The 25,546-nt window shown below is 33.9% G+C and overlaps 3 protein-coding genes across 3 annotated transcripts in view; all 3 read left to right on the top strand.

The window, feature by feature from the left end:
• Window positions 1-111: 111 nt before the first annotated feature.
• Window positions 112-25,546, top strand: LOC136029884 (prefoldin subunit 5-like). The gene is made up of 2 exons (XM_065708364.1): window positions 112-166; window positions 24,584-25,546. Exon 2 carries the CDS (start codon window positions 24,614-24,616, stop codon window positions 25,091-25,093), a length of 480 nt encoding a protein of 159 aa, XP_065564436.1. The 5' UTR covers window positions 112-166; window positions 24,584-24,613; the 3' UTR covers window positions 25,094-25,546.
• On the top strand, window positions 12,015-15,875 carry LOC136029876 (DNA topoisomerase 3-beta-1-like). Its single transcript, XM_065708350.1, has one exon. It carries the CDS (start codon window positions 12,484-12,486, stop codon window positions 15,226-15,228), a length of 2,745 nt encoding a protein of 914 aa, XP_065564422.1. The 5' UTR covers window positions 12,015-12,483; the 3' UTR covers window positions 15,229-15,875.
• The window catches only part of LOC136029880 (biotin--protein ligase-like), a gene marked incomplete in the record, with an annotated part of 100,159 nt that continues 99,716 nt past the window's right edge, over window positions 25,104-25,546 (top strand). Inside the window, 1 exon segment of the mRNA XM_065708359.1 lies at window positions 25,104-25,481. Coding sequence (XP_065564431.1) covers window positions 25,104-25,481 — 378 coding nt within the window.

Raw genomic sequence — 25,546 nt, 5'->3', positions numbered from 1 at the left:
TTGACCAACAAAACGGCTGTCCCGATCAGTTCTTTTTTCTCCGAAAGTAGCGCTTCAAAAACGAATATGAACTTTACCGAAGCCACGCGAGCTGCCCTTTCTCTAAATTATTTTTCTTCATTTTAATCAGAACGTAAAGAAAAGAATAACTGGTGGTTGTATATAGGTAGGGTATTTATATTCGCAAAGTTTTGAGCTAGCTAGATCTTGACTTAATATAAAATTTGTTTGTTATTAAAAAAAAAAATGATGCAAACATTTATGTTTGTCAAGTGATAAATTTTCTAAATAACTCAATAATTAGACAACAAAGAAATATATCTTTTGGATCAGAATTTCATCCTGAATCCAACTATAACATTGGTCATTCTAAGAAATTAATTTTAAACACTCTACCCATAATGGGCAAATGTTAGCCCTGAATTGTATACATTTTGAATTCTCTATTATTTTGGCAAACTGTTAAATCAGTTTGAAGAAAGAGGGTAAATTTTGAGCAGGTCACATAAACTGTGAATAAAGTGTAAATACCACTCAATGCCTTTTTTTATGCTCTTTCCAATTATAATAATTGTTCTTGTTGGAAATTCAACTTTAACTTAACCTTTCTAACCTTAGCTTAATACAGCCTAGGCTATTGCCTATATTATATAATTATCATGCAAATTGTGGATTTTGTCAGTGCTGATTCAATTATGGGTAAGCTTATTATATCAAAAATGACTGGTTAACTGGCTTAACCTTCTCCCTTTGATTATTGATAAATAGCATATAGGCTTTTGTTCAACTATTCTCTTTATTTTTGCTAGTAGGCCTACTGAAGCTGTATCTCAAATAAGAAAAAAAGGTGTCATCCTAGAGGGTCCATAAAGTGCTTTAAATTGAATTTGTGACAAAAACAATTATTATATTTGGTTAAATTCTAGTTAATTGACTTCTTGCTATCTCAGAAAGGGTTTAGGTTAGGAAAATGAAACTTTCAGGGATGAATCTAAAGACTAAAGTATGTCCCAGAAAGGTATTTTGAAGCAACTATCTCTACTCCTTCTCCCTCTAGAGGGCCCTGACCTTTAAAAATATGTGTGTTATAAAAGTGAAACCTTGCAAAATAAATCTTCTGCTTAATTGAAGTACAAAAAAATTATTTTCAGTTTCATAACTTTGCTCAATTCCATTTTACAAGTTTTTAAAGATATGCAAATATAATTCCTAAATTTTGAAAAAAAAACATTGATATGGCTCAAAATTCAACTCAAATAACAGGAGTTGTATTTTCAGAACTAAAGGCAGAGAAAACACAACTAGTAACTGAAAATTAAGGTAAAATGTTGTTTTGTCAAAATTTCAATAGGTATAGACCTGTCATGTAGGCAAGTTTCAGGGCTGTCTAGAGGAAGAAGGAGTAGAGGTGAGTACTTTAAAATACCTTCCCATGACATACTTTAGCCTGTAGACTCATCCCTGAAAGTTTCATTTTCCTAACCTAAACCCTTTCTGAGATAGAAAGAAGTCAATTAAATAGAATTTTACCATTATATTCTGAATGAGCATAAAATAAGGCATCAAGCTGTATGTTCACTTTATTGTTCGGTCATTCATGTGAACTGGTCAATATTTACTGAAAAGAGGAGTTTACAGGGAATTCACTATAGCCTGTATAACTCATGGTATATATTTGCACATTAGGGCAGGAAGGCTAAAGTTCATTTCTGACAAATATGAATGTTGTAGCCTATTTGGATTCAGGATTAAATTCTGATTCTAAATGTAGGCTAGGCCTACATCTATTCCTTAGCCATTTTGATAGTGAATCAATCAGAAAATTTACCTATGTAGCTCAGGTAATATTATCACAAGATTCCATGGCAATATTTTCTTGTAAACAAAAATTCATAATTCCATCAAAGATAGTTTACATTTCTTTATAATTATTCCTCACCTTACTGCTAGTTCATACTGTCTTCAGAAAGAAAAACATTATGTAAACCCTGATATTCTAGTAAATTTCTAGTAAAGGGGCCTCTTGCTATCTTTGGTAAGACTATACTTTATTTATTATTTATATTTTGAAAGACTCTGCAACCTCACCTACGAAAATTGAAAAGAGGCTTGACAAGGAATAGGAGGCTAAACCATGAAGATTCCAGTGGGAAAACCCCTCCCAGCCCTCACTACCATAACATTCTTGGAAGACAATCAGCTTGGAGGTTGATGTCATACCCATGGTTGGCTTGTCATACCCAACCATATTGCACACTCAATCCAAGCTTGCTGTTGTAGGGTGGTGCCAACTATAAATTACTGGAGAATGGTTCTTAAACCATACCTACCAAGTCATGGCTGTTACCAAGTGGGCTTAAATTGCAACCCCAGAACCAACTGGCCCAGGGGGCAATTGTTATGGGGGGGGGGGTTCAAGAGATGGTGTTGTGGGAGTTTATTCAAAAGAGAATTGTTGGGGGGTTTATTAATACAAGGTCACTGGGGCTTTTCTTGGTCTTGGTAGCTTAATATCAATATGAGATATGGGATATTCAAATCTAGACATGGGAGCTAAGCAGCTAGGGGAGTTAGAATAAGAGGGCTCTGTAAATGATCCCCAGTAACCTGGGAGACAGAATCATCTCAGTGATATTCAGGTTTCCTGAGTTGTATAGATTCCCTTGGAAGCATTCTGCAAGACTATAGGAACTGTACCTGATGCCTTGGTTCATGGACAAAAACAATTAATAAACAATAATTTTATTTACATACTCACATGCAGCTTTAGATAAGACAACTTTAATAATCACTAGCATTGAGTGGCATACATCAATGCCAGAACTGCCCTGGCTGCCTGTGCTGCATTATATTCAGACTAAAACCCAATTTCTAATTGTGAAATAACTGGAAAGGTTGACCTCAACTCAAAATGTTGCAATACAACTGGTATTTCCTTGACATAATATATGGTCCAACCTCAACTCAAAAGAGTTATTTTTATGACAAGGATTTTTCCTTTTGGTTTGTTGAGTTCAAATAAACCAGTAATAGAGATTTGATTGGCTAATTGAAAAAGTAACATTTCTGCTTGCAGTATCATTTTAATTACTGTAACAACAAATAACTTGACTTGTGCCAAAAAGCACATATCTTATGGAGTATTGAATTTAACTTTAAAACTTTTAGATGCTTGAAAGATTCTTATTTTGAAATTTTCTAAAGGGGTATGAATGAGAGATTTGGTCCTGAATTTTATAGGAGGGGGGATTGTTAGCCCGTATGTCACATATCCCCTTTTCTGCTGTAGATTGATGTCCTCATCAATCAGACTAATTTTCTTTTTTAAATGTTATGTTTTCTTACAATTCTTTATTGTTTGTTTAATATTTTTATTATAATTCCTTCACTGCAAAATGATTATTTAATTTAGTTTTTTATTCTAGATTTGTATTCGTACACCTTTCATTGATGCTACACCTTATGTTATAATTACACTAATACAGCACTTGACATCAATTGGGCTTACACATAAATACTTGATTTCAATTGTTTTCTTTTTGAATTTTTGATCAACTTTACTTAATATGACTTAACTGTTCATTTATCTATTGTATTTAGTTCTCAATTGATCCCAGGTATTCTAACATTAAAGTATACAAACATATAAAAATTACATAATAAAATCACCACTGGTATGTTTACATAATTTACTTTTCAATTCACTGTTGGCACTTTCCTTTATCATTTATCTCTTATTTTGTACTATTATCTTTCACACCTATTCACAATTTTCATGTCTTTGCCCATTTCGCTAATTGAACTGATATATCACTTCTTTATTAGTTAATGTCATTTCTCAGTTTTCACCTCAAAGTGTTTTTACTGCTCAAGACTTTTGCAATTGTTACAGTTTGTATTGTTTTTATGCTTCTAACAAAATGGGAAGTGCAGGACCTGGTACACCTATCCCCAGCAGTTTAAGTACAAAAGTACAGCCAGTACTACGGCTCTTCTGTTCTGTTCCCGCTCTCTTCTGCATTTGTATTGTTTTTAAGCGTTTGTTAAATTGTTTTACGAGTTGATTGATTAAGGTAATTCTTAAGACCTTACTTGGTATGTTGAAACACAAGCTATAAAATTAGAACTTATGTTGTTCTCTTCCAATCTTCATTGGTGTTGGTGATGTTGTTAATTTTGGGTTTTGATGTAGGCAATCTGTTGACAGTTGTAGTTTGGATGGAAGGATTGATATGATTCACAGGACAGCAGCTTGTTTTCTTCTTTCATACAATTGCTGTGGTTTGAGGTGTTTTGTTTTGGTTGACAGTTGTTGGGTCCAATCAGATGTATGATGTTTTGGGCTCTCTTTGGCAGTTGAAAAATCATGATAAGTGTTACTTGTCTCTTGATTTTTGACCATGATGCATTGTTGGTCGGTGTCACAGCATGCCAATTTTTTTTAATAAAAATTACTAGGCAAAATCATATTGTTTATTCACAAAATAACACATAACAGTATGCAATTATAAAAGCATTGTTATAACATACTAGCTGTTGGTGTGGCGCTTTGCGCCACACCAAAACCTAGTTGGTGGGGGTGCTTCGTGCCCCCCCCCCCCCCCCCCAAGCCCCTTGCATGCGTAAGTTATTACGCGCCATTGTAGTTGTGTCCCTGTGTCCGACCCGTGAATATAGATAGGTATATATATGTTTTTAACTATGTAAAACTTGCAAATATACAACATTCTTTGCTGTCCCATTGTCTGTGCATATACAAAGCCTTATATGCTTATAATGACGTCATATGCAAACCCTCTTTTTAATATCTATACCGTATTTTTCTAATGATTGCCCTTGAGCTTTGTTGATGGTGATTGCAAATGTTAATTGAATTGGGAATTGCAATTTTTTGCCAGCAATTGATCTGGAAACATTTCACCAGAGTCATCGTTTTGCAATTGGACACACATATTTATAGTTAATTTTAATGTCTTTACGTGTGCCCATAAATTAGAATTTTTCAGGCAAGCATTCATTTCGTCTGCAAGGGTTGATCTAGGTATTATAGGTAATGTTTGCCTGAAATCTCCCGCAAGCAATATTAATGTGCTGCCAAAGGGTTTCGAATTTTCCAGCAATGCAATTGCCAATGCTATGTCATTTTTTGATCAAATTGATGCCAGAATCAATTTTATCACAAACGTTTTACCAGTACCTCCTGGTGCGTCCAAAAAGAAGATTTCTCCAATGTTGTTATCCACACAATGGATTATCTTATCATAAATGTCTTTTTGCTCAGACGTTAACTTAGAAATATTATTTTGTACATACAACAATAGATCACTCGTGTTGTAACTTTGTTCACAATACAATTCTACACATGTTGAAACAGCAGCGTTACGATTAGGTGAAGGCATCCCCAAATCCTGAAGAGGTTTGTTAAAATCAAAGGTCATATCTGATGTCTCTACCTGTTTTTGATGGAGTATATCCTTGGCCATTTTCGATTTATATTTCTCCCATAACTCTGTTGGAGCTGATGTAGAGCAAGTTGTTAGTATGATTCCAAACAATGCACGAATTTGACTTGGAGTTGACGTTTCGCACGCGTCCTTGATGCAGTTATCCCAGTGTTGGTCATTCTCCAATAAATTCAGAGCTTGGCATGCACTATGATAAGCGTATAGTACCGTTTACAGTTCTCAAATACTCAAAGGACGTCGAACCGGGTACATTCACCAATAGCAGGCGGAGAAAGAAGCATCCATGTTGATTGGGGTGAATTGTGTAGAGTCTTCCTATCATGGTATCTTTGAAGATGGTAGGTTGGCCATTGACTGACTTTCCCTGTTTTTGACATTCAAATGATTTATTTTTAGCATTCCATGTGTAATACAAAGGCACTTCAGTATCCAGCAGTTTTTTTTGCAAAAGAATCATTTTGACATAACAAAAAGAAAGCAGTTAACGTTGTATCTGGTGGATTCAGGGCTCTGTTGCATGTCGGATTCCAAAAAATAAACACATTGTCCATTCTGTAAATATACCGCTAAGCAAACAACAGCTGGACTTCGTTCATGTATCGGAAATGAAAGAATTTGCCAAACAGCTTCATTACTGCTTATGTATCTTCCAGCCTGATATTATACAATTTCATTGATATCACTGATTTCGGACTGCAAGCCAAAAACTGCCATGTCACTGCCTTTGTTGACGTATTTACACATGCATTTAATTGCCTTTACGAAATTACAGTATTCAATGTTTATGTGTGCATTAAATGTCTTTGATAATAAAGGTTAACATGGAACAACCCACTGGTTATCTACTTCGATGGTGGTACTGTTATGCTTCTTTTTTTTGCTGTTTTACCGCCATCTTCAGTAGATCTTCTTCTTTATAGTGGGTAACCATCATTGCTGGTAATTGTGCTGGGTACTAAAAGTTGAAGATATTGCTTTGTGCACCTTCTTTGACCATGCATTGTGATTTTTCATTCAGTGCACTGCAAGGTCCATGTATCATATTTTTCACCACAATATCATATAAGCCCTTATCTACATTTTCATCAGGTATTTCAGCGGAAATCAAATCGTCAATTTCACTAGAAGTAATTTTATCATGTAGCCAGATTAGTATATGTGCGTGTGGTAATCCTCGTTTTTGCCATTCCACTGAGTACATCCAGCATTGCACTGACCCCAACACTTTAGGTTTTACTATGTATTTTATCAGTGATTTCAACTTTTGCTGGAAGACACGGGCCATAATGTCATGTCTATGAACTGCCGATTGTCCTTGAAGTAAAAGCTGCTGTATTTCGTCCCAAGATTGATTACATGTAAATGTAATAAATAAATCTGGACGACCATAGAGACGAACATACGCAATAGCAATCTGAGCATATTCGTGCATATGATGGGGACTGCCAGCATATGACGAAGGTAAAATCGTTAATCCTCCAGCGTTAGTGGTATTACCGTCATTTACAACTGCATCTCGCAAATGAATGTATTGTTCAGAGCAGAGCTTGGTCTGATTCAGACGGATAAATAGCAAACGTTCTGATTCAATCTTTGCATACATATCAACGATGTATTGGTGAAACAATTGACAGCATTTTGAAATATAATCATCTTCATTGTGACGAATCATTAGTCTATAGGAATAATTATTCATTGCACTGCATTTCTTATCTGTTTGTTTGTTAGTGAATGGATATATCAATTTATTATTAAAGTGATAGCCATTGGCTCCATCCCAAAAATGATAGTATATTGTAGGGCATTGTAACTTTGATGAGTTTCAGCAATTCTTACCAACTGAGCGTTTCACTTATGAAGAATAATATCTCGAGGTAAAAACTGATCACCAACCATAACGATTGCCACTTTTTCGATAGTTGGAGCATTGTATCTACGCGCATGTTCGCCAGCAGGCGTTTTTTCAATGGAAATAACAATTTTATGGGTATCAGTAGGCATCAAATCGATTGCCGTTTTGAACAGGCGCACTAAATCATTATTTTCGTGGAAAAGATGTTGCAATTGGGAAACGATAGTCCTTTCAACGTCGGGAGAAATTTTGCAACGTGCATTCAATTCAGAATTGCTATCACTGATGAAGTACAGTTTTAAAAATTTATGATTCTCACCTGAGAATGGTAGAAGGGACCCTGCTCTATGATAAATTTGCCCTTTTACTTTGAAAGTAGGCATAAATTGATCTTGATTTTCGATTTGGGCACCAAACGACGTCATTTGGAAACATGAGTTATATTTTCTGATGTTCAATAAAAAACGCTTGGATTCTGACATAGTTCCAGTAAGCAAAGTCTTCAATGGCTCTGGTGGTGCAGCCAGTTGAGGAAGCTTAACTTTTCCTGAGGCGCAACACATTCCCATTGTTTCACCATTAAATTTCAAGGCCTTGCAATAAGGACAAATTTCAGACATAGTCCCGATTTGAATATCTTGACTCAAGCTATAATCATCAGAAGGGCAGTACTTGAACGCCAGTCGATTATACACGCATTGCTTTTGTAATACAGCGACACGCCTTCTTTTTTTTACCTTCTCTATCAGCTGCAAGCCTGGTTTCGCGTTTCTCTGGTAAATCCTCGACACGCCTTCTTTTTTTACTTTCTCTTTCAGCATCAAGTCTGGTTTCGCATTGCTCTGGTAGTTCCTCGACACGCCTTCTTTTTTTACTTTCTCTGTCAACTGCAAGTCTGGTTTCACGTTGCTCTCGTGGTTCCTCGACACGCCTTCGTTGACGTAAATTGCACATTCCTAATCTGGCCCTTTCTCTTTGAACCGCAAGCCTGGTTTTGCGTTGCTCCAGTGTTTCGTCCTGGTGTTCAATTTTTGGTAACATTCTAGGATAATTTCTTTTTGACATTAATTGACACTTGGACAAATTTTCTTTGAGCACCAAGTATTCTAAAGCTCAACAATTTCTAATAAACTTCAAAATTTCGGTTTTCTGTTTTAAGGTTTTCGAATTATTTTAATCCATTTTCAAAATAAATTGAAATATTTGTGCAATTACCAGTTTTTTACCTTTTAAGCAACTTAATAAAATTGAAATAGCCTCAATTTTTTTGAATACTTATTATTCAAAAAAAACGTATTATTGAATACTTGATTAAGATAGTGGTAGAGAAAATGAAAAAAAACTGAAACCTCTTTTGTTAGTTTTTTTAAATGATTGCCATTGTGCTTAGCTTTTTCTTTTTTTCCTGTTCTTTTTTCCTTTTTTCAGTTTTTTATTTTTTTTAGTTTTTCTTTTTTTTCTTTTTTAGTTTTTGTCATTTGTTTTTATTTTCTTTTATAGTTTTTTTTCTTTTTTTTAGGTATTTCTTTTTTTTTCTTTTTCTTTAGTTTTGTCTTTTTTTATTTTTTTTTTATTTTTAGTTTTTTTATTTTTTTTTATTTTTTTATTTTTCTTTTTTTAGTTTCTTCTTTTTTTAATTTGTATTCTTTTTTATTTTTTCTTCTTTTTTTAGTTTTTATTTTTCCATTTTTTGTTTTTTTAGTTTTTTCTTTTTTTTAGTTTTTAATTTTTTTTTGTTTTTCTTTTTTTATTTTTTTTATTTTTTTTGTTTTTTTTAGTTTTTTCTTTATTTTAGTTTTTTAACTTTTCTTTTTTTAGTTTTTTCTTTTTTTAATTTGTATTCTTTTTATTTTTTTCTTCTTTTTTTAGTTTCTTTTTAGTTTTCATCCTTTTTTTCTTTTTCTTTTTTTTCTTTTTTACTTTTTTCTTTTTTTTAGTTTCTTCTTTTTTTAAAATTTTTTTCTTTTCTATTTTTTTTTAAGTTTTTTAGTTTTTTTTTCATTCTTTTTTTAATTTTCTTTTTCTTCTTTATTTTTAGTTTTTTCTTTTTTCGTTTTAGTTTCTTACTCTTTTTAGATTTTTTAGTTTTTTCTTCATTTTTAATTTTTCTTTTTCTTCTTTATTTTTTAGTTTGTTTCTTTTTTAAATTATTTTTTAATTTTTTCTTTTAGTTTTTGAGTTTTTACTTTTTGGATTTTTAACTTTTTTCAGTTTTTTTAATTTGTTTTCATTTTCTACGTCATATTGAATATGACGTCATATAGATTTTTTTCATTCTTTTCCTTTTTATAGTTTTTTTTGTTTTTTGTTTTTTAAGATTTTATTTTATTTTTAGTGTTGTTCTTTTTTTTTAGGTTTTTCTTTTTTAGTTTTTTCTTATTTTTTTAATTTTAATTTTTTTAGTTTTTCTTGTTTTTGTTTTTTCATATTTTTTTAATTTTTCTAATTATTTTTTCTTTTTGTAGTGTTTTAGTTTTTCCTTTTTTTAGTTTTTTTCTTTTTCTTTTTTCTTTTTAGTTTTTTCTTTTTTTTTCTTTTTAGTTTTTTAGTTTTTTTTACCTTTTTTAGCTTTTTTTTTAGTTTTTTACCTTTTTTGTTTTCTCTCTCTTCTTTTTTTTAGTTTATTTTCTTTTTTAGTTTTTTTCTTTTTTTAGTTTTTTAGTTTGTTTAGTTTTTTTTCTTGTATATAGATTAGTTTTTTCTTTTTTTAGTTTATATCTTTTTTTCCTTTTTTAGTTCTTTTTTTCTTTTTTTCTTCTTTTTTTAGTTTCCTTTTTCTTCTTAATTTTTTTGTTTTCTTTTTTTATTGTAAAGTAGCTGTTGGGGTGGCGCTTCGCGCTACCCCAACACCTAGTTGGGGGGGCACTTCGCGCCCCCTCAAGCCTCCTCGCGCGCGTAAGTCGTTACGCGCCATATTAGTTACGCGCCATTGTAGTTGTGTCCCTGTGTCCCACCTGTGAATATAGATAGATATATATATATATGTTTTTAACTACGTAAAACTTGCGAATATACAACATTCTTCGCTGTCCCATTGTCTGTGCATATAAATAGATTGCCAGGTTTACCGACTCTTGAACATGCAACATATAATTGTCCATGGGAAAAACAATCCGTATTCAGATCTATACCTCATTCTAATGATTGCCCTTGAGCTTTGTTGATGGTGATTGCTAATCACCATTCCCTGTGTCCCCGTCGTCATTTATATATGCCCCCGGCGTCCCCGTTGTAGTTGTGTCCCTGTGTCCCGGTCGTCATTTATATTTCCTGTGTCCCGGTTGTCATTTGTGTCCTGGTGTCCCAGTCTGTAAATTTTCTTTGAGTGTCCTGGTCGTCATTTATATTCCCGGTGTCCCGGTCGTCATTTGTGTCTCGGTGTCCCGGTCTATAAATTTGTCAGTCGACAAACAACTTCATGACGGAATAATGCTCAATCCTGATGAATAATGACGTCAGTCGACAAACATGACGTTAGTCGACACACAAACATGACGTCAGTCGACAGACAGACAAACAAACAGCTTATTTTTATATATATATATAGATAGTGTAACAGAATACTATCTTTTTTGTTATTATTTGAACATTATCTATCATATCACTGTGACATGCAAATATAAGTATACTGGTCGTAAAGGATGATTGAATTTATGATAAATGTTAGAGGTACATTAGAGGTAAATGTTAGAGGTATATAAGGTCATATAGCAAATAAGAATAATATCTTATACGTCATTATTTTAACACTATCTATATATTATTATTGTGACATGTAAATATAAAAGCACTATTCAAAGGGACGGTTAAGTACATGATTACTTTAGAGGTATTGATTTACTTTGGATTATATTTTCTCCAATTCTTTAAACTTCCAATGCATAATTTTGTCGAAAAGAAGTACCATCATAGCCTTCCGACACAGCCTTCCGACAAGATCATAGCCTTCCGACTAATGCATTTGGAATATTTTGGCTTGGAAACAAAATATCAGAATTTACGAGATAAATTCTCTTAATTTTCTTGTATATATAAAAAAATGGACAAGTATTCTGTACTTGTAAGAGGTCTTGATTTTACAAAAGGAAATTTCTGCCAAACGCTTTATATTTTTGATATAATTATGCCAAAAAGAAACAATGTATTGCGTCATAGCCTTTCAACCGTCATACATCAACAATATTTTCTTACGGTAGGGACGGGATATATGAATTTACAGGAAAAGACCTCTCAATTTTCCTATATTGTTAAATCCTCCTAGTCAAAATGGCTTAAACATCGTCAGGAGCATTAGGGTTCAATTGATGCATCTCTTGTGCCTGAATTATATCATTTTTATAAGAATAGGTTAGAACCAAAAGTTGCTAACCTATTATTATATTATACCAAACTAAAGGTGCATATCACCGAAATTAATGAGCAACTTTTTGCAGTAGTCACAATTCCAGTAATTAATCAACAGTCCATATATGACGTATACAAAATATCTACCATCGCCATTAACATAAAAGAGACAAACACCTTCTTGAGCGTCATCCCAGAAGCAGAATATATGTTAATAGATCAGGACAGAAGAAAATACGCACTTGCAAATGCCCAGGAATTAAAGGAATGCATGTCATTTAAAAACTTGGTTTTCCTACTGACATTACCCATATATAACGTAAAAATAGGAGCATGCATGCTAGATCTGTTTCTAAAGGAATCACAGCAACAAGATGTTCCTAACTCATGTGAAGCTCTAATAGGAAGCACAAAAAGAGAAACCTTTATTAACTTATGGAACGATTTATGGTTATTTACAGTACCGAAAAAGACGGTAGGAACTATGTCCTGCTACAACAATACGGAGAAAATTGACCCCAGTTATCGAACTAAAATATTGCTACAGGATGTTGGAACTATTACAATTAAACAAGGTTGCAGACTTGTAACTAAAGGGACAACTGTGCAAACACCTTTAATCACAACTAGCACTAACGTCATGAGCCCAAAAATAATAAACTTTCAAGGAATAAACTTGTCTTTCTCAATCCCGAATATAAACAACAAAGAAGCAAAAAAATCCATATGGCCAAAGATAGAGAAAAGTAAAGGTACAATGCAATTAACAAAAATAAAAGAGGCATTAGATCTACAAATACCATTATTCACTAATGAGGACCAATGATTAAAGTACGTGAAAAATCAGTACTGAATGTTCTCGTCAAATTCATGTTACAATATCATAATAACCATATTCACGGTATTTCTTATTTCACTAGCAATAAGAGCACTACTAACAGCAAACTATTGAAAACTCTTAAAGCGAAGAAAAGCAAAATATTTAAATCAACCGACATGAGGGTTGTTTTTATGGTGGCAGAAAAACCGTCCTTGGCTCTTTCTCTTGCTCAAATATTGAGTCACAAGACTTGTACATCAAGAAAAGGATCCAATGGAGCTTGTTCAGTTCATGAATGGGAAGGGAAATTTCGAGGACAGCATGTTCTGTTTAAAATGACTTCTGTATGTGGTCATGTTATGTCACTAGACTTTCCTGGAAAGTATAATAATTGGGATAAAGTAGATCCTGTTGAACTATTTTCATGTCCTACGGAAAAAAAAGAGGCCACCCCGAAGCTTCGCATGCCAGCCCATCTATCACGTGAAGCAAGAGGTGCTACCTATGTTGTTCTTTGGTTAGATTGTGATAAAGAGGGTGAGAACATTTGTTTTGAAGTTCTAGATGAAGTTGAGTCGGTTCTTCAGCCACCTGCGAGAAATGAACAGACTGTTTTTCGTGCAAAATTCTCCGCAATTACTGAGGTAGATATTCGAAAAGCAATGGATAATCTGATTGAGCCCAACGAAAATGAAGCTAAGAGTGTTGATGCCCGACAGGAGCTTGATCTTAGGATAGGTTGCGCTTTTACAAGATTTCAAACAAGGTTCTTTCATGATAAGTACGGCAATTTAGACTCGAGTCTGATCTCATATGGTCCCTGCCAAACGCCTACTCTTGGTTTCTGTGTTTCTAGACATGATGCTATTCAAAGCTTTAGTCCAGAACCTTTCTGGGTACTCCAACCAATCCTTGAAGTCAATGGATCCCGTCGACTAACTCTTGAATGGGAGCGTATTCGGTCTTTTGATCAGGAAGTTGCTTTAGTATTTCAGAACCTCATCCGAGACGAAAAAAGGGCAAGGGTTCTAAGTTGCTCTAAGAATGAAAAAGTTAAGCAAAGGCCGCAAGCATTAAACACAGTTGAACTGATGAGAGTGGCCAGTAGTGGCCTGGGAATGTCACCTCATCATGCTATGCAAATAGCTGAAAGGCTGTATACTCAAGGCTATATATCATATCCAAGAACTGAAACGACTTCTTATCCGAAAAATTTCGACTTAATTGGGACACTGAAAAGACAACAAAGCTCAAACCATTGGGGTGCTGAAGTTACGGCTCTACTTGCTGCTGGAATATGTCGACCTAGAAAAGGACAAGACGTCGGTGACCACCCTCCGATTACTCCAATGAAACCAGTTTCCATTGATGCGCTTGACTCAGATTCATGGAAGATTTATGATTATATTGTCCGTCATTTTATTGGCTCTCTATCCTATGACTGTAAACTGATGAGTACGAATATTATTTTTGCAATTGGATCTGAGAGGTTTTCATGTTCGGGAAAAACTGTGGTAGATCCTGGCTATACAGCTGTCATGACTTGGAAATTACCCAAAGACGAAGAATCTGTTCCAATACTTGCTGTTGGAACAACTTTTGAGATTAAAGAGTTGAAACTCTTGGAACGCCAAACTTCTGCTCCAGACTATCTAACTGAATCTGAGGTTATAACTTTGATGGAGCATCATGGTATTGGAACAGATGCCTCCATACCCGTCCATATAAACAACTTGGAGCAGCGAAATTATGCTACTGTTGGAAGTGGGAGAAGAATGATTCCAACACCGCTTGGAATCGCTCTGGTACACGGGTATCAAAAGATTGATCCAGATCTTGTTTTACCAACAATGCGTTCTGCAGTTGAAGAGCAACTAACCTTGATTGCAAAGGGCAAAGCGCAGTTTGAAGATGTCCTACATCATACTTTGGAAATATTTCGATTGAAGTTTCTCTATTTTGTTAAGAATATATTTAGCATGGATCAGCTGTTTGAAGATACCTTTACTTCATTATCGGAAGCGGGAAAGAACTTTTCAAGATGTGGGAAGTGTCGACGATTTATGAAGCTTGTTGGTGGGAAAGTAGCTCGTTTGCATTGTAGCCGATGTGATGACACCTACTCACTGCCGCAAAATGGTTCGTTCAAGCTCTATAGTGAGCTCAAGTGTCCACTTGATGACTTCGAACTTCTAACGTTTACTAGTCACAAAGGGAAAAGCTTTTTGGTCTGCCCATACTGCTTTAACCATCCACCTTTCAAGGACATGACGAAAAGCGTTGGTTGTAATGCTTGCACTCATCCCAGCTGTCCTCAAAGTTTGAATAATAATGGGATATGTGGTTGTACGGACTGTGATTCTGGTGTCTTAGTTTTTGATCCTAGCTCTGGGCCAAAATGGAAACTTAGCTGCAACAAGTGTGACCTGGTTCTCAACCTGTTCAATGAAGCCTTTAAAGTCTTGGTTTTAGATGACAATTGTGAAAAATGCGATTCTCAACTTGTTTCTGTGGAGTATAAGGCTGATAAGACAAAGTTGGCAAACGCTGAAGTCAAATCGAAAGGTTGTATATTTTGTTCTGAACACCTCCAAAACCTTGTTGAAAGAGGCTACCAAATGAATCGTGGACGTGGTAGAGGACGAGGCCGCGGATCATATAGAGGTAGGGGCCGTGGAAGAGATCAGGGTAGAGGAAAATCGAAGCCGAAAGATAAAATGGCCGCCTTAGCAGCATATTTTGTCTGAGATTAATGTTGATTTGTACGTGTGCCAACTAATATAAATGCTTCAACCGGTTCTATCCCATCTAATTATCCCCATTGTATCAGAGACTCGCACGTTTTTGAACGAAATAAAGTAGAAATTCTTGTATGCTGTATTTTCCTAGAATAAATATCATTTCCAATTTCCCTTAGTTGCTAATTCCTCCTCAATTTAATTGATTACCCAATTTCCTACCAAAACATGTCCAAAGCAATTACGGACACGGAATTTATTTCGATAATTCATGCTAAAGAAAACGTTATTTATTCAGCTGCGATTATGATTCAAGATGATAATGGTAAGGAAGTATTTGCGGAAACCTGGTACCTAAATTACGATTTAACAAAATTTAAACCTCACACATATAGATTTGGCCTAAAGTTAGCAAATACCCCAAAATATCGACCCGCAACAGGGGAAGTAAAGATCAAGTACCCGAACAAAAGCAAAAAAGGAAAAAATTTAACAGACCTTCAATTGGTGATAAGAAAATTACAGCGAACATTTAATATTCTCTACTGGTTTTGTAAGGGCCCGACTCAAACCGACCTTCTTTTAATTGAAAAATGCAAAACCCCGAAAGTGTGCTACAACATTGAAGAAAATGAGAATTGTACCAAATACGAAGGGGTGCATCACCCCTTAGATGAAATCCGACATTATGCCCAATTCTTGTATGATCCAACCTTACAAGAATACGCCTTAAAGGGAAATAAAATTTTCTTAAAGTGCAAAAAGTCAAAACAAGCAAAAAAAGACGCGTATAAAAACAAATTAACTTCAAAAAACTCAAATCATAAAAAAAAAATATCATTTCTAGATCAGTCCCCAGAAGAACTCCAAGCTGATCAGTTAATTACCCATTAGCTAATTAACCTGCTTATATGAGTAACATGTACTAACCAGGAAAAATTACGCAGAAAACAACCTTAAGTAATACAGACCCTAACACTTTAAGACCCGACCAAAACCAAGTACCTACGAGACGAGACTTGTGGCTTCCAGGTAAAACCAAAAGTTTGTCAATCCTTTCAGAAATAGATCATGAACTAACAGAAATAATTCTGGAATCTTCGTTGGAAAATGCAGTAAGGAACTTACATTATAGTACCTTAAGCTCTGCTACGAGCTCCAATCTTCCCTGGCGACAATTTAATAATAGAAGGAATGATCATACTGTTGTATGGCTCCTTTTCATAAGAGGTAATGAGAAAAGACAAATATAAGCATAAATTTGCTTTTTACCCTTTTGCAGCGCTACTTCTTGCAACACCCCCCAGGAAATACCCCTTAATAGAGCCTCCCTAATTCGCGAAAATTTTTGGCACATACGAGACGAAAAAGGTTTCAAATTAATTTGGCCTTTAAAGTTTCTAGAATTGCTAATAGCCTTAGATTACAGAATAATTGAAAATGAAAATATGCTTCTTGGGATCTACGAAAACTATTTATGGTACAATGCAGAGAACAATCCATGCATGGTAAACAATTCAACCCATTTCACTTATGAAGAACAATATGAAGAACTAAAAAATGTAACGATTAAATTCTACATGAATGATGAGAACTTTGGATCAAAGGTTTTACAAAAAAAAGACATTATCGTTTATGAAAAACTAATGGACTGCACCAGCCCGTTATGTTTTCGTAAGCAATTGACTTACAAAATAATGCATACATTACTTTGATTTTGATCTTTTCCCACAACTATTCCCTTTTTTTTAATTCAAAAATCACCGGATCTCGGTTAATTTTTCTGGTTAAAAATCTTACAAAACAAAAGCCAGTTGTACTTGAAAAGTTAAAATGGAAGTATTGTGTAAACTTGATATATATATACACTTTTTACGAGTAAAAGCCTAAAATAATTTTAAAGATTATAACTAAGGACAGCCCTACCAGATTAAAGACTTATTAAAAGTATCTGCCTATTTTAATCGCTAACCAATCATGAGGCAGGGTTTCAACAGGCTTGATAATTATATGTAAGGAACTCTTGTCAAATAAATTTTACTTTACGCTAACTTACAAAAGTTTAGACGCTATAATTTAACTCTTTTTTTCTTGTCAAAAATATAATAGCAACTTACCCATAATGAAAATTCACCGAGTAAAAATGTTTCGAAATAATCACCGACCAATGTATTTCTACATAAAATAGATGCGTTCTTTTCTTTTAGAAGAGAACCCTGAAAAAGATGCATTTTTTTCTTTTACTCCTTCAAATTTTCCTAAATTTTATAAGGGGGAGGGGGGGATTGTTAGCCTGTATGTCACACAATTGCTCCCTTGCCTTCCAGCCCAGTCCACCTCTGGAAATTGCTAATCTATGCAAATGAGACTTCAAAAATAGATTAGAGCCTTAATTTAGTTGAGTACAGTGTTTTAGGCTCTTTATGTCTATTCCTAGCGTGGGGTAAATTCCTGCTTTTGGATAATATAACAAGTAAGATTACTTCAGAATAGGCAACATTTCAATATGACTTTAAACAGATACTAAAATCACAATATGCTGTGCTAATATGTATTCCAGACCCCTTCCCAGTACCTTTATAAAGCCATAGGCTATGCACATAAGTTGGTTGATTTTGCTTCTTTTTTTCTCTTTTTTTTATTGGCTTTTTTTTATATATCAAAGGGTGGGATCTGAGATCAGGATGCTAATTGAAAGAAATATAGAAGTGTTGGCACAAAATGTGTTTTTACAGTCTAAGGAGAGGTGGGGGGGGGGGTGCAATTTTGTTGTTTTTCTTTTTTCTTTGAATGAAATTACCCAAAAATGTTTATTTTCATTGAAAAAAGGTACTTTCAAATTCTGGGGGGGGGTAATTGTGCCCCAACCCATTGATTCCTCATGCAGGAATGCAACGACAATAGTTGCCTAGCAATTACTATAGTTGGGAAGATCATTGGGTACTTGCATGATATACCCTTATCTAATATTCTTCTAATATGTTTCTCTGATCCTCAATCCTGATGAAATATACCAAAGTAAGATAAAAATATAATCCTTTGAAAAGTAATTTGGGCTATATATTTGCACATTAGGTGGTTGGGGGTAAAGTATAGCAGGTCTGCATACCTAATATGTTAGGTACAATTATTCTGCATTTCATTTAATAAGATTGTTTTCTAACTTCACACAGTCTAAATACTTTACCCCCCTTGGCTAATAGGCAATATATAACCCAAATTTTATATTTCCTATCTATTCTATCACTTTTCTTTTTCTTGTCTCATGCTAAATTGAAAGAAACAAAAAAATAATTGGCTCTATAATGCATCAATGAATGAACAGTTTGAGCAATAGGGGCTTATCATACAAGTACCATTCATTAAATAGGGAATCAAATAATGTTTTTTTTGTTCATTTTTAGGGGGTTCTAACAAGTTATTAAGCTGTGGTACCTGATAATATGGGTGAAATAATTAGATCTATACTGGTATTAATGGAAATAATACAGTTGTATTTTGAAAGACAATATAACTTTCTGCAATAATGTGAGTGCTAATATATTTGTTAAGTATTCACTTTCATTAGATTGAAAGCTTCAAGTTAACTTGACCTATAGGCCTGTTGCTATGGAGTTGTTGTTGGATTCTTGTGGACAGTTAAATTTCAACTCCATCTTCTCTCATTCTTTGCCAAGACAACTTTTGTTTGACTCCTCTCAGAGAGGGCTTACACTTGATTTGCTCAGCTGGTTTCTTGGATGTAACTGCTCTTCTGATAAAATTATCTTGATTGAGCTTGACTCAGCTGCTTGATTTTGACAATTTACTGGATTAGCTTGTTGTGTTTTGATAACTTATGTATGGGCTCCTGCTGAAAGTAATCAGCATCACATTATTACATTTGTGTACAAAATTACATTTGTGTACAAAAGTAGGCACACTGAGAAACTTCAGGGGCTCAATTGGTATAATAGGTACTATATGTTTAATATGTTCAGTGACTTGCCTTTGAACTTCCACAAGAAGTTCAAGCAACAGACCTATAGGTCTGTTGCTGTAGAGCTGTTGTTGGGTTGCACTGCTTGTTGTAGTTCAACTAAATGTTCTCACATTCTTTACCAATACAAATTTGCTTGACTCTTGAGAGAAAAATTGCAGTTGATTGGCTCAGCTGTTTCTAGGAGGTAACTGCTCTTTTGCTGGGTTCTGTATTATCTGTGAACATGTGTATTGTACTGTTCACATGACCAAAATTGTTGTTTATATAAATTAAAAGAGTATCAGACTATAAAAGTTCCCTGAGTTTCACTGCTTGTGACTACTACTTCATTAGAGTTGATTGGCTGATCCAGTGTTTTGAATCATCAAGGACTCTGATAGTTGTTCTTATTCTGGATGTATAGTCTTGAATTACTTTTATGTTTAGTGGAACAAGCTTTGTGAAGATTACCATGTATGGTGTTAATGAATAAAATGAAAATAATTAAATAGGAAGTTCATCTGCCTGTCAAAAACTGGTTAGCTAAATTTCACTGCAGATAGCTTTGGTTTTATTTGGAATGTTAAACCTTATTAAAAGGCTTGGCAAAATACAGGAATAACAGACCAATGGATGCTCCTTTGTCAATTAGATCAGTGATAATGCTCTACATCTCTAAATGATTGGTTTGTATTGATTTTTGCACAGAAAACCATGTGTTTGGGCAAAAGAATATTAATAAAAATAGATACTTGAGCATTGAATTATTAGTAATGTGTTTGAGAATTTTAACAACTAAAGATGCAAGCTAATTTATAAATCATTCATTTGGTTAATTTGAGCTGCCTTATTGTATTTAATTATTGGGGTTATGTTGACTTCTTTCCAGTAATTAGGCAACATGGTTTAGGAGTGATGTCTGGAAGATTGTTGCAAGGTACTCTGCAATAATATTTTAAGTTTCTTCTAACTGTCTAGAATGCAAGTTTTCAGGTCCAATTCATGCTTTTGCAGCAGTTTGTGATCATTTCCATAGTAAGGCTGTTGATGGGGTTAATGTTTTTTCTGTCAGTCTTTGACCTAAGAAGCCTCATCTCTACTTAAACAAAAAAGGACTAAATTTTCATCAATATCCCAGATCCACAATATTGAAAATAAAGTCAATACAGCTGAAAAAAGCTCTGAAAACTGAAATTTTATAAAAAATAGAAACATACAATGTATTGAAACAGAACTGTTGTTAACACTGGCACACAGTGATGAAAACCAATAAATATTGCTTGTTTACATGTTTGTAAGTCATTAAGTAGCCAACGGGTAAATAGATAAGTCGTTGCAGATCTATGGTTAGGTACCGGGCATTGGGAAGGAGATATCTGCTTAAAAATAAACATCAAAGCTCACCGCCTACTTCATGATAAAAGCTAAAAGATTTTCACCTTCGCTTGTTTTTGCCACTGACTGATGGGTGAATATATAAGTCAAAAGAAAGTATAAAAAAAATAATGAAAGAATTATTAATATATATTTTTCAAAATAATGTAAATTACAGTAGAAATTGATTTTTTTAAAATAAAGAGCGTTCTGAGTTGGTTTTCTTCATGGACCCCAATAATATCATTGTGGACCCACAATTTGTTGTGTTTTACCTGTGGACCCCCAGAAATATTAGATGTTATTTATTTACCTTGACCTGTTACTAGTTTCTCTGCCCTTTGCCTTTTAAGATGTTGGCTGTTGTCTGTACCTTCAGATGCCCCACTAAGGGGATATGTCACATTGGTTTGAGGATGCTGAGGCAAACGTATTATTTAAAAGATTGACGATTTTAAATCTGCCACTTTTAAAACAGTCATTAAGAATTTTATGAAAGAAAAGGGGAACAACAAGATATCCAAAGAAAAAAAAACTATGCTGAAACTGTACCTGCAATTTAGCTCTTATTGCCCTTTGTTTGAAACTAATTTATACCCCTGCCCAGAGCAAAGCTGCATCTTTGACTCTGAAAATGCCTTTCAAGACCCCCTATCGGAGTAAGTCTTGACTATTAAGGGTTGTCTACTTACAGGAATTCTTTAAAGAAGTTAATAGAATCATTGCCATAGAGGAAGTATTTGAAATTTGAGATTTTGCTTCTTTTTTTCTCTTTTTTTTTAATTTGCACTATCAACCAAAAGCTGATGAGAAATAAAAACAAAAATAATGTGAACCAACAAAATCAACAATGAAAATTGACCACATTTTTTTTTCAGGAAAAATTTTAAGGTAGATTGTAATTTTTAATTTGTTGTAACACATGCAGGCAGTTCTCACCTCAACAAGCGAAAAAAAGACAAAATACAGAAACTATTCAATAAATATTAACTGATTATAACAATTGATTGAAGGGGTAGGCTAAAGATCTTCACAATAAAAAACTCCAACAGGCTCTGTTTTTAAAATCATAGCTATGTTCCATAATGCATACCCTCAAAGACCTTCATGGACCCTACTTCAGAAAATGGATGCATTCCTGAAAGTTTCATTTATGTACCTAAAATCCTTGAAATAGCTAAAAATGTGCTATACTACAGTTCCACATTCTTTTCTTTGCATTAAAGTACATGAAGTCTTGAAGACGTGCAACTTGATTTTATTATTTATCACAAAGTACTTTGCTATGTATATCTTACTGTGAAAAACTGAAATCTGCCCAATTTTGACATTCACCAGTGAAAGTTCAAAATATGGATATTTAACAAATATTTTGGATATATGCCAAGGAACTATGTGATTGTTGACCAGTCAGCTTTGTCTGTCTTATTCAAGGTCTGATGGTCACAGGTTAGGTTATAAATATCAGAAATGGGTTTGAAATTAGGGTAGAATCTCTTAAATATAAGTCTTGACAATGTTCAACATTCATCATCAGTGCATGGTGAATGTCAACAAGCACATGGCTGGTTGGTGAATGTCCAAAGTATTTGTTAACTATCCTTTTTCCGAACTTACGTCAGTGAATGTTGACATTCATCATATTTTGGTCTTTCACCATAACATATACATCAATACTAGAGAAGAGAGAATTAAATGTATAAATTGTATTTATTTTATAGAAGTCAGTTGTTGAAAACTAAATTAAGTTATACATGTGTATTCTACTTAGTGCCAAGTCCCTAAGCTTTATTTTTTCCAAGAGAAAATTAATCAATTAACTAAGCAAAAATTAGTTAATTAATTTCTACTAAATCCTTCCATACCACAAGTAGTCAAAGCTTCTTTCCTTAAAATGTCCCTTTGCCTTCTTCCAACTTTCTAGCATTGTAAAGCTAAGAACTGTTGGTGTTAATTTTGTAAAGATCAATTTAACTCCAATGTATTTAATTTCTTTTTTCTTATGGTGTTATTATATTGTCAATATTTGCAGAAACTTGAAAAGGGCTCAATCAGTTGCAAATTAAAAATTCTGGTATCTGTCAATGGGCCAAAACAAATTGATGGGCAACATAGTATGGGACTTTTAATGCCCAGGGGTATCCATGTAGCCCTATATAGGATCAAATTAATTTCAAGACAGCTATTTTAATCAGAACTGTCATGAGATCTAATAAATTTGCCATCCAGGGAATCAAGATTTGTGCAGTCCCAGAGGCAGGGATTCTAAATTAAGAAAATAGCTATGGCACATTTTAACTGAAAGATTGTCACACTAGGCTACTTCTTGCTGAAATCTAAGTCAGACAAAGGTTTTGTGGTTAAATGATTGAATGACCTCAAATGTCACAAGTCTCTCCAACTCTGTTCATCCCAAATTCCCAGGTGTAGTCATGGTGTGCCTCTTGGCTTGGGGTTGAGGGGGGAGGTTGCACCACCGCATTTATTCGCTTTTAGATACCACCATGAAATATTTACAACAAATAATTTATTTTAACTGATCCAAAAAGACCTGATTTTTTTTTACAATCTTCTTCATTGAAACCCTATTCCTGTAAATATGTATATATATATATATATATATATATATATATATATATATATATATATATATATATATATATATATATATATATATATATAAAATTAATTTACCCAACTAAACTTCTACTTAGAGTAATCCATTTAGTTCTCAGTCTAGTGCCAATGCGGCTCTGGCTACTTGGGGTCTATGAGGGGGGGGGGGGGTGGCTGCACTTAGTTCTTGTATTTTAGGTTTGTTTTAACTTTGAATCAACTGTACATTGTGATTTTCTATTTTTCATTTTTTCATTCATTGTAATTTCTGCCTGTTTCAGGGAGGATATCTTGTACGTGCTAATCTCTGCTTGTTTTAATTTTTATTCCACTACTTTTTCTTTTTTTATTTTTCAGCTGAAGTTTTGAATAATTGACCAAGGATAGTAGGTGTGAATCACTTGTGATCTTGAAAAGAGTGGGGGGCGGGAAGGCGGCAATTCTATGAAAAAACCATGTTTTTTTATGTGCAAGCACTGAAAGATAGTAATATTTAACGTAAATTTAAATTATTTGGTAGATAAGAGGGGATACTAACAAATATACTGTGGGAAATGTTACTGGCCAAAAATAGTTAATGAGTAAAGGTCTTAAGTGAATTTTTGGTTCTCAGTTTTCAAATATATTGTTAAGTTTTTGGCACATTTTGTTCTCAGGGGGTACATCCATCCCTCCTATATTTTGAAACAAAATGCCTCCACAGTGACACCAAATCTGTCACTATTATATGCTTAGTCCAAATATATTTCTCCAAATGAAGGGACACAAGGGGAAAGCCATTCCTCTACCTCAGTCTGAAGGATCTTTCATGGAAGTTTGGAAAGCTTGGGCATAAAAATTAACTCTTCTGTGGGTTTTAGAACAACCTCTTCTGCACACAGAAAGATCTACTGGACTTATACCATTTTGCCCTTTTTCCAAAATGTCTTAAAAAATGAATAGGATAAAAGACAATAACATTCAAGAAAAATAATCATTCAGACATGCCAGGCCAGAAGCTTCCAAAAAAAATCTTGCTTTTTTTACCATTTGTTCAGCACAATTACTCGTGGCAAAATAAAACTATAAATATATAATGTATGTGTATAATGTTGTACTTGGGTACATAGAGGTTTGGAACCTCCAGTTCATTTTTCTAACCATGTTAAGATTTCATTGGGCAATTGCATCAGGATCCTATCCCTTTCTAGACTTTTTTTTTAGTTGTTCAAAAATTTCTTGTTCTGTTATGCAGTTCTGCAATTATATCTATGTAAAGATATAATTTCTGCTATTTGGTAGTTCAAGCTTAATTCATATGGCATGATTTAAAGGTGTTTATTCCTAATCCTTTTCAACAGTTTCAGCCCTTATGTATGTGCGATTTACTATATTTTACCTGAAGCTATATCTGCTAATTTGTTTAAATTTCAGCCATATTTTGCCACATTATCAGATACTAAGATGAGTAGTGAGGAAGGTGGACAAGAAATTGATTTGACGAGACTAAGTCTTGCTCAACTGTCACAGTTGAAACAACAATTTGAAGGTGATCTTAGTGTATACCATGACTCTCTTCAAAATTTGAAGATGGTTCAAACAAAATTTCAGTCATCAAATGAAATATGTGCTCAAATTAACAAAAGTTGTGAGAATAAGGAGATTCTTGTACCCCTTACAGGTTCCATGTATGTCCCTGGTAAATTGACAAATACTGATAAACTATTAATTGATATTGGTACTGGGTATTATGTTGAAACAAATCCAGAAAAGGCTGTTGAATATTTGAAGAAGAAAGTTGATTTTATTACTGATAATATGAGAAAAATTCAAATTCTAGGTGAAGACAAGAGCAAAGTGCATAATGCTATAGTTGAAGTAATGAATATCAAAATTAAAGCACAAATTAGTGCACAAGCACAGGCTTTGTATGGACCCAAATGAAGAAGATATTATGGTTTTGACTTACCCAATAAGAATTATTTTTAGAAAAACTAACATCTTTGTGTTTTCACATAGCAGCAAATTGTCAACGAAAATTTCAGCAAATTGTCAAAGAAAAATGTCAACTAACATCCTTGTATTTTCACATAGCAGCAAATTAAAAGACGTTATTGAGGCTGTTGTAAGCCATAATCATTATACTGTGTATGGGTTGAAACGAGATGATTTATTATCATTTTCATGGCTCAAAAACTGTAAATTGCTAATTTTTCATGGTGAAAGTATTTGTTTGGAAAGTGTTAAACATTTTGTGGAAAGAGGAGGGACAACTCTTCAAATAATTGATGCTCCTGGCCCTGAGGGAATGGCGAAGTATGATTGTGTTGTGGTAAGTCAATTGGTCTCTCTTTCATGGAACACGTAGTTTGTTTTTAATAAATACGTTTCGTGGAA

Source organism: Artemia franciscana, chromosome 8 (assembly GCF_032884065.1).
Source record: "Artemia franciscana chromosome 8, ASM3288406v1, whole genome shotgun sequence".
Lineage (NCBI taxonomy): Eukaryota > Metazoa > Arthropoda > Branchiopoda > Anostraca > Artemiidae > Artemia > Artemia franciscana.
The sequence above is the reverse complement of the archived record's forward strand: the minus strand, read 5'-3'. Positions and strand labels throughout refer to the sequence as shown.

What these genes read in the sequence shown, in the direction of transcription:
- LOC136029876 (XM_065708350.1), top strand. Translation starts at nt 12,484, where the DNA reads ATGATTAAAGTACGTGAAAAATCAGTACTGAATGTTCTCGTCAAATTC.
- LOC136029884 (XM_065708364.1), top strand. Translation starts at nt 24,614, where the DNA reads ATGAGTAGTGAGGAAGGTGGACAAGAAATTGATTTGACGAGACTAAGT.